The following is a 10,732-nucleotide window of genomic DNA, read 5'->3' as shown; positions in this document are numbered from 1 at the left end:
TACACTGGAGCCTGTCAGGGGGTGGTAGGGGGAGAAGAGAGATAGCAGGGGGATGAGGGGGCTAGGGGAGGAATAACATTGTGAGAAATACCTAATGTAGATGTCAGGGTGATGGATAAAGCAAATCACCATGGCATGCATATATCTATGTAACAAACCTGCACATTCTGCACATGTACCCCAGAACTTAAAGTTTTACCAAAAAAAAGTTGTTACTATTATAATTTCTAACAAATTTATTTACATATGTTCATTAGATTCTTAGTCATTAAAGTCTTTACGACTTTAATTTCTAAAAAACACTGGGAAGCAAGCAATTGTAAACTATGTGTCACACTAGCATCTACAGAGTAGATTTTAAAATCTGTGAATTTTAATTTCTAGGAGCATGTGCTTTTTCATAATATAATATTTCAGTGTGGCAAAAACTGTGTTTATTAATGGTCCCACCTATCTTTAATTTATCTGTAATAAGAAAACTGTATAGGAGGAAAAATTTGATCTCTACCCTCTTAGCTTTTTCAGCAAGAACTGACAATTAAATTTTTATTTACGCAGACTTCCTTCAGTCTTGAATTTCCATTTTTCAAAGAGGAATATTAAAACCTCCTAGTATAGGAAGGACATCTTTCAAATAGGAATCTTGTCATACATACATCTATTTAGTTCACTTGTTTTTAACAATTATACTTGGAATCCTCAAGAAGATGAAATATTAAACAGTTAGCTTTCCATCAGTTGGAGGTTTTTTGTACTCATGAATTTTCAAATGTAGAGGTAATATAAAATTACTCCCCATCCCTCAGTAGGCCTCAGTGTGTGATGCTCCCCTCCCTATGTCCATGTGTTCTTATTGTTCAACACCCGCTTATGAGTGAGAACATGTGGTGTGTAGTTTTCTGTTCTTGTGTCAGTTTGCTGAGAATGATGGTTTCCAACTTCATTCATGTCCCTGCAAAGGACAGGAACTCATCCTTTTTTATGGCTGCCTAGTATTTCATCATGTATATGTGCCACATTTTCTTTATCCAGTGTATTATTGATGGGCATTTTATATACCCAAAGGATTATAAATTGTTCTATTATAAAGACACATGCGCACGTAAGTTCATTGCAGCACTGTTTACAATAGTGTTCACTTTTTGATTAACATTGTCTTGCTTTAGCTGTATTGCTACAGAGAGATAATAGGCAGTGTTTGGAGTATGTGCATTGATGTCACACTGCTTGGAGTCTGATGGCCTGTGGACTAGTTGGGACCTATTCTTATGAGTCATGTAACCTTGAGCAAGTTATTTAACTTGTCTAAGTTTTGGTTTCCTACACATAAAATAGAAGTACCAACAGCAATTCCCAAATGGATAACACATGCCTGGCACAATTACTTAATATATGTAACTGGCAATATTTATATTCAGTCTGATTTTATTCATCTATTTGTCACCAGAAATAAAGAAGAAAGCGAAGCTAGAGTGATGAGTTAAGAAGTGAAGCAGAGACTGTACAATCAACCCTGCAAGAGCCATAGAGCCGTAGCCATATAGTTCCATGCAAGTCTGCGGATTGGCAGGAAACATTGTTTGGGATAGTGACATGAAAGATTATAGCTGTCACACCAGGGATGTGTATAAAAAGAAGAGTGTGTATTTGATATGTCATCTGAGAACCTTGAAAAATGAGTCATCAAATTGGTCAGAAGAGAGAGGCTTAGATTTCAGCTTGAGAAGCAATGACAGCAACAGAAGCATGGAGCAGAAGTGATCCCCACTATGAGGTAACAAGTGCAAAGTCATTAAAATAGCAGTGAACCTCAGAGCCATGAGCAAACCACAAAGTTGTGAGTGAAGTCAGAAGGTGGAGATGACTAGTAAGACCACTTCAAAAGAGAACATAATGGCCATCAAGCAGAACACAAAAGCCACAGCAGACTCTTCAGGGGATAGGGGAGACCTGTGGGCTGGGTGTCTAAAAGTAGAATGTCCATGGCTGAAAGAAAAATTGTTCAATAACTTTCACCCACATTGTTTTTTATGTTCCTACAAGTAATTATTAAAGTTGGGGAGATAATTTAAAAGAGTTAAGAAAGTTGTCTAAATGAAAACTAGAGATTCAGGGTGGACTGCCAGGAAATCGTTACGAAACTTAACAGTGTTGAGAACTACCAAGTTTTCTTGGTATGATAGCATACAGATTCTCTTTAATTTTTTTAAGTCATGCTAGTGAAATTTTTCAACTATACTCCTTCTCAATAAGCCATAGATTCAATTAGCTTCTAAGATTTACTGAATCAAACCATGTACCACACAGGTGAAATATAAATATAAAGGAATAACTCATCCAAACTCTAAATAGCTTCATAAATACAATCTCACAGTTTTCTATGTTAAGAAATCCCACCAGCCTACCAGGAAATTGCTATTTCTAATGTTTTCTATCTTTTTGGTACACATTTCTTCAAAAAAAGTGTAATATATTTATTGGAATTTTTCTTGAAAACTATAGAAGGGTATTCTTGAAGTTATTTGCAGATTATTATGCATAATCCAATTAAACATAGGGCTGGTAAAGGAAATTGCTATTTCTAATGTTTTCTATCTTTTTGGTACACATTTCTTATAAAAAGTGTAATAGATTTATTGGAATTTTTCTTGATAACTAAAGAAGGGTATTCCTGAAGTTATTTCCAGATTATTATGTATAATTCAATTAAACATAGGGCCGGTAAAGAAATGCTGATGCAGAATTAATGATTAATTCATCAGGACATTACCAAACTTGTGCCTGAGAACATCAAGCTTGAAAGAGGTTGTAAGGTGTGACTGGTAGCCCTAAGATTATGAGTAAGGTAGTAATTCTTTATTTTTTATATTTTTAACTCTAAACTGAAATCTAACTCTAAATTGAAATCATTCAGTTGTATTTATACTGGTTGTAACTCTTTTCTAGCACATATTCTTGTTAAACATATTCTTTTGCATCTTACAGGGAGAAAAGCCTAAGAGAGCTGTATCCTTCCCTGATTGATTTTTTTCTCTCTCTCTGAACTGCTACTCACTTCACTGATTGAAAGGGAAATTGTAGAATTTGGTTTTTAAAAACTGCACAACCAAAATTCGTGCTTATATGCTTATGATTTCGTCCCAATTCCATCATAACAAAAATGTACATTGAAGATGAATGAAAGAATAATTATTACTGCAACAATGCACTTCTAACGTGTTCTAGTCACCGAGTTCTGGGGGTTTCTTCTCTATATACGTACTGTGAGAGGACCAATCGCACAGCTGTGAGAGTGTAAGTACCTGCTTAGATGATGTGCTCCAGAGCCTCACTTCACAAAGTGTGCTTCACAGACCAGGAGCATTTCTACTAAAAGGTTGCTTGTAAAAACAATGATCATCCTAGTTCTGCCCCAGACATATAGACTGGAATTTGCGTTTTAACAAGAATCCAGGTGATTTACATGGACATCTCAGTTCAGGAAACACTGTTTTAGTGACATCAAAACTGCCTGCTTTCACTAATCAGTCTTTTTCTCTCTTCTTTCCTCCTCTCTTCCTCTCTTTTCTTCTCTCTTCTCTCTTTTTTTCTTCAAGTTTATTCTCATAATTTTTTTGTTTAATGTTTACTCATTTCTCAGCTAATCATGGGGGAAATATTCCCCATGAGGGTTTCTGTTTCTTCCTTTGTGTCAGATGGTAACACAATTGAGGGATGCAAATGTACCCTAACATGTACATTTATCATAAGATAAAAGAAAAACTCATGACTCTAAACTCCCACATGGCTCTATATCCTATTACGGAATTGTTCCTTCAGAAGACACAGAGAGTCCAACTCAAGGCTGACTGGAAAATGGAAGGAAACACAAGATACATATCAATGATTAATGATCAGATAATGGGTCAGAACACTGGAACAGGCTCTCCTAACTTGTGGTCAGATGTGAGACACAAAGGTTTGGGCAGGTTTACGTGAGGAGAACCCAGCAAACCCTTGGGGACAGTTAAGAGCAAAGGGAGAAAGGGGACAATCAGCTCAGAGAAACACCTTAACCAAGCTACCATCTTTTCTCTCATAGAACACTGCAGGAGTCTCCAAAATCACCTCCCTTTCTGACCACTTCTACTCCCCTCTGATAGCTCTAGAATTTGTAACCCTCAACTGCCATCCACTAAACTTACGATAAAATCCACCACTTCATCATGGAGTGAAATGGCCTGTGTGTTTCTAAACCTCACCCTACCACTTGCCCCTTTCTCACTAAACATATCTCACTGGCCTGATTTTTGTTCTTCACACACATTATGCTTTCAGAAACGTTTAACTTGATCTCTTTGCATGAGACATTCTTTGTTGGCCACCTTCTTCCTAGGATGATAGACATTATCTTTGATCACTTATGATAATGCCTTTCTTGATAGTCACTCTTTTTCCCACCACACTGTTGGATTCTGTGCAGAGTGATTCATATCTGAAATAACTAATTTGCTTGACTATTATGTGACTCATTTCACTTGTTGTAAACCCTACAAGGGCTGTGACCATGTCTTTCTTGCTTACTGTTATATTCTAGAGTGTCAAGTTGTGCCTACATAGAGTAAGAAGTCAGTATTCTTCAAAATTATTAATGAATGCCTTTTTGTCAGATTCATGCATAATCTTATTTATCTTATTTAATATGCAATACAACCCAGTAAGTTTGATGTTACAATCACCATTTTATAGATGAGGAATGGAACTTTAAAAAGATCACTTGGATAGTAAAATCATGTCTGAAATTCAAATCCAGGTCCTTCTAATGTCAAAGAAAAGGCTCATTATACATTCTAAACAGCTCATTTAGTCAAAAGGTATCAGATAAAGGTACTTGTCAAGGGTATGGATGCTCATAAGTAGGGAATTGTATTAAAGGGACCTTGGAAATACTTTACAAATCTTTTTCCTTCATTTGTGAGATTCTGGAAAGCACTTTCAAAGTGATATAAGCATGCAGTTGAAGACTCTATTCTGTAGTTTTAGCTCTTAAAAGTAAATTCTTATTTATAGGAACTTATATTAGAGGCTATGTTCTCAAATGTCTTATGGTATGTGGTCATTTTTAACAATATAGGGTCCTTGTATTGTGGAGTAATAAAGAAAAAATATGCTTCACATATTTCTGTAAGGATTGTGGACAATATAGACAACATTTTCAGATATTTTCAACTATTTTAGTTGTTTTATTCCTACTCTTTTTTCTTTTGCTTTTTTTTCCCAACTGTAAGTATAGTATACATTATTGTATACACAAACATACACACACACATAAATAATTTCTTTCATAAGTAGTCTTCTGACTCACAAAGCATAAGGAAATATCAAAGGAAGAAAGCTTCTGATAGAACTGTGGTTTAAGACTTCTGGAGCTATTAGTACAGTCAAATTAGAGGGTACTAACTTAAAGGGAAGAAGCATTAGTTTAGGTACCAGCTACTCTCCTTACATCATTTACTCTTCATTTCTTCAAGGTGACTAATTTTATTCCCAGTACTGCCAAGAAAGCTGATGATGAGAAAGGAAATATACCTTGCCTTACACACACCGCCAGAGATAAAAGGACACTTTTACTTTTTTTTACTCACTCTGGTAGTCTATCCGCAATCACATGCTACATTCATGCTTAGATTCTCTTAAAAACAAAAACTCCCAATAGTGGTTTCTCTTCAAAGTTTCTGCTTTCAGTAGTGTCCCTCAGTTGTAAAAATAAAAGGTGAGGCAATACAATACCACTCAGCCATGATAAGGAATAAAATTTTGTCATTTGCATCAACAAGGATGGAAATATAGGACATTATGTTAAGTGGAATAAGCCACAAAAAGACAAATATTGCACATCCTCACTTATATGTGAGTATAAAAATCATTCATAAGCGAGTACAAAAAAAAAAAATTAAACCAGAGGCTGGCAGGGATAGTAAGGAGGTGATTAAAGAATCAAAGATAGAATAAAGGGGATGATTAATGAGTATAAAAATACAGTTAGAAGGAATAAGATCTAGTCTTTGGTAGCACAATAGGGTTACTATTGTTAACAATAATTTACAATATATTTCAAAATAACAAAAAGTAGAATTGGAATGTTCTTGACACAAAAAAATGATCAATGCTTGAGGCGATGGATATTGCAGTTACCCTGATTTGATCATCACACATGATATGCTTGTATAAAAGTAGCACATGTACATCATAAATATGCACAACTGTTATGTATTCATAATTATTGAAAATTAAACATAAATAAATAAATACAGAAAGAGGACAAATAAATTACAGTATTCCCTTTATCTTGGAAACCACATATGTCCCTTATTATATAAGTTTCCTTGGAGTTCTAAGATAACTATACCAAGTGATTTATGGTATGTCATAATAATGGTTAAGCAGGTGGTCTCTGCAAATATAATGTGTTTAATTCCAGTTTCACCACTTACCAGCAAGCTGACTGATGTTGGGCAAATAACTTAAATCTCTTTGTGTCAATTTCTTTGTATGTAAAAATGGGGCTAAACATTATACCTATGTCTTACGGGTTTCATGAGTTTAAACATATTAGCACATGTAGATTATATACACCAGTGCCTGCAGGCAATAAGCATTTAATTGTTATAAGGTATAGCAGAATCAGGCATGACAGGAGCTTAGTTTTTCAGACTCATGAATTTTAAATATATGAACCCTCAACACTGGAACGTACATAAGAGCTTTTAGAGTAGAAAGAAGTAAAAGGTGTGGTAGAAGATCCAGCTACTGGCACCTATGCCATCTTTTGTTTTATTAGTAATTCTCAATAGCATCATCAGTAAAATAAATGTATTATTCTTTCAGATTTGAAAATTTCTCAAATTTCCAATCCATGTCACTGTTGCATAGAATTAGTCACGTAATAGATTCTTTTACTTTAGTTTTAAAGTTCTGTGGCTGTCAGTTCATTGAGATATCTGTGTTTGGGAGTGGAGAGGAGTTGGAATAATGCAGTGACTGGTAGTAAAGAACAAAGAATGGGAATGGTATTATGGTTTTGCTCTGCAAAGAGACCATATGTTGTTTTAGACTGTTATTCCTAAAATGTGAAAGCTGAGAACCAGTGACTGAATGACAAACCAATACTTTATGCAAATGACTTAAAGAAAGTATCAAAATTTTGATTAGCAACTCTCGTAAGAGAATAGCATTGCATTTGGTATATTCTTCTGATTATCTCCTCAGCATCATACCCTTTACTTGTATTCCCAACATCCATGTCTCGGCCTGGAAAAGTTTCCCTCGTAGGCATTTCTCGGTCCAACATCCACAAAGCCTAACCACCCTGTCTTTTACAGCTCCAAAAATCCTTACCACTAGCTCTGAGCTACTCAGTTACTGCCTACAATTATCTAATATTATAAGAAGAAAGATAAACCTCAAAAAAAAAAAAAACCTCAAACTCCTAAATTCTGATTCAAATAAGTAGAAACATGAAGGCACATCTGCCTTACTATTTAGTTCACACCCTTAAAGTCAGTTCTCTATTCTTAAAGACTTTCTCTGTACTTCTTCATTTTCCCTTTTCCCTTAATCACAAACCCAATCTCTTTCTCACACAGCTCTCAATATTTTTGTCTCTTTCTGCCTTAAAAAATCACAATCCCTTAATCAGAGCCCCAATCTCATTCTCACCCAACTTTCTCTATTTTTGTCTCTTCCTCCCTAAGAAGCAAAACAAAAGAAAAAAATAATAATTTTGTTTTTAGAAATCTAGAATCTGAATTTTTTCCCAATTGCACCATAAGATGCCTATTGTATGCAATAAATAACTGAGTTAACTTGCTTTCTATGTATTTTGTTAGGTTCTACTTTATGTATCTTGCTGGGAGAATTCAGACCCTTACCTTTGTTCAGTGTGATGCAGGCATAATTAGACCAAACTTCACCTTTAAAGACATAGGGGGAAATATGAAGTTTATGAGTTTAACTTATGCGCCAACTCAATATAGAAGTGGCTTATTTTATACAGATAAATTAGATATGGCTGCACTCAAGCAAAAACGGGCCCTACTGTCCAAGGTCATTTTCTTATGCATGGTATCACTATGATACTGCCCACTTTTTAAAATTTGCCATTGCTATTTTTCTCTGTTTATATACAATTAGTCTATTAAATTTCCAATGGTTCAGAAGGTTCTTATTAGCATTTTGTAGAGAGAAAATATTGACAGAATAGATTTTTCATGGTTTGGCTATAAATAAGTAGATAGCTTTTGAGTGAGAAATGAAGTACACAAAAGACAAGAGAACTGGATTGCTGCTTTTTAAACTCAGATTATAGAACGTATTTCTAATTTGTTTCTTTCGATGTCAGAGGGAGTTAAAATATAAATTAAGTATAAATATAAATAGTGACATTCTCTAATGATAAGACAATATCATTAAGTTGTAAGGATACATCTTTTTGGATTTAAACACCCAGATCTAGATTTGTAAAAGTGGACCAAATCGTTTAAATTCATTTATTGATTACTTATTATTTTTTACTTGTTTTCTACTTGATCCTTGCTATTAAAACTCTGAATACGGTTGGTCCTACCAATCTGGACTTCAAGAAGAGAATCCTAAGGCTTAGATAGATAAATATTTATCTCAAATATATAGATGGTAAACTGAAAACCAGACCTCAAGGTTAGTTTTCCCTATCTAAATCTAGTGCTCTTTAGATTCTTAACACACTGCTTTCCTCTACTAATAAGATCATCTCATGACTGAATCATCACTACATGGCACGTAAATAATGATACTGATTATTCTGGTACAACTATGATGATTGTTAATATAACAGCATTAAAACAGTGATATAGAAATATTTTATATTTGTAGAAAAATTGAATCCCAGAAACAGTGCCTGGTTCAGGCCATGTATACAGAGAATAACTACACGTGATAGAAACCCATCACACAGCTGTGAGAGTGAGGAGGGTGGAGGTTAAGAGAATGAGCTCTGTTATCATATAACCTGATAATCAGTCTCTACGCCACCAATGACTACATGTATAATTTGTGAGCCACTACATAATCTGTATCAGTTTTCTCAGTTGGAAATTAAAAAGTTCCTATGTTATAGAATTTGTCATGAGAATTAATCTATATAAAGTGCTTAGAACAGCCCCTGGTACATTATAAATACTCAAAAAAGCATGTGGTTGAAAATGTAAATTATATTGATTACGTACTTTCAATTAATTAGTGACCAAGAATACTTTAACCCCATTTTTTACTTAGAAAAATGAAAACAAATTCATGTGTGATTCACTGAGATTGTAACAGCACTAAACTCTCTGCTACACTTGTTTGCTATTTCACAATACTTACATGAATATGCACTCAATCTGGAAAGGCAGCATTAATCAGAATTGTAATCACTCTAAGAATGCTATAAAAACAGGAGCCCCTGTTTCTTTTACCAAAGAACATTTTGAACTCTAAGACATTTTGAACTCTGTCCCAACTTTACTTAAGGGTAACTGCATCAACAATGAAGATACTTTGTATTTTTCTGGCCTTTGTCTTCACTGTGTCTTGTGGTCCATCAGGTAATATTTGTTATTATAAAAAAGATGTGAAGGGCAAAATGTTATTATCAATGCTTTACTCCAAAAATAATAAAAACAAATAAATTATTGTTAGAAGATTTCAGATGAACTGCTTTTAAGGCAAGTTAGTCTGTTTTTTTCATGGAGGAAGAAATGAGTAGAACTGGTAGTGGAGAAAATAATTTAAAAAAATTTCCACAAGATGTAGAATTAAATCTATGTATTTTGTTGTTTTGTGTGATGAGACTGTAACTTTTTAGATACTTTCTACTGCCTTTGCTTCAAAATCAATTTTACAAACTGGTACTGTAGCTATTGTCAAAATTAAGCTTTTTATAGCCAACCTAATGATTGCTAGGGGTTGAGAAAAAGGGGGTTGGAGATGATTATTTAGAAGACAAAACATGTAGACTATTTCTTCCATGTCCTTTTCTCTTTACACTTGAAGAAGCATACACAAATTAGATATTTTTAAATGTTCTATTTACAAAAAGATAATTTAAAAAGCTAGTGGCAAAAGCAATATTGTTGGATAAATAAGTATATTGAACTAGCTGATAAAGGGAAAAATCTCAATAGCGTTGCTTGGTCATGATTTCAGAAACAGAATGGTATAATTCTCCATTTTAGAGTTTACTTTATTCATATCTGTATCTAAGGATATTAAATCTGGACTTATGATCATAGCTACTTTTTCCTAGTTCCACAGAAAAATACAAGAGAAGTTGCAGAGAGAAAAAGAGAATGTCAGCTTGTTCGTGGTGCTTGCAAGCCTGAATGTAACAGCTGGGAATATGTGTATTATTACTGCGGCGTTAACCCCTGCTGTGTGGTACGGGAATACAAAAAGCCAACCCCTGCTGTGTGGCACGGGAATACAAGAAACCAATCATTAACAAAATCACTACTAAACTCCACCAAAAATAAATTATAATTATGAAACACTATATACCATTACATCATAACAATGTTATTAATAAAAATGAATTTTTGTTATCAATCTATATTTAAGTGGTTGATCTCTGGCCTTCTGGATTACACAATTATATCATAATGAGTGAGTTCAATATTGGCTTATATAAGAAAAATAATTAAAAAAAAAAGAGTGGTAGCATGTTCTTCACTAA

General features: G+C 34.2%; 1 protein-coding gene across 1 annotated transcript; it reads left to right on the top strand.

The window, feature by feature from the left end:
• The first annotated feature begins 9,547 nt into the window (after positions 1–9,547).
• DEFB113 (defensin beta 113) lies at positions 9,548–10,532 on the top strand. The gene is given in 3 exon segments (XM_039465766.1): positions 9,548–9,605; positions 10,307–10,476; positions 10,479–10,532. Coding segments are annotated over 3 exon segments (282 nt in total).
• The last annotated feature ends 200 nt before the right edge of the window (positions 10,533–10,732 follow it).

The sequence above is a fragment of the Saimiri boliviensis genome, chromosome 4, assembly GCF_048565385.1.
Source record: "Saimiri boliviensis isolate mSaiBol1 chromosome 4, mSaiBol1.pri, whole genome shotgun sequence".
NCBI classification, from domain to species: Eukaryota; Metazoa; Chordata; class Mammalia; order Primates; family Cebidae; genus Saimiri; species Saimiri boliviensis.
Note: the sequence above shows the minus strand (reverse complement) of the source record. Positions and strands in the feature narration are given on the sequence as shown.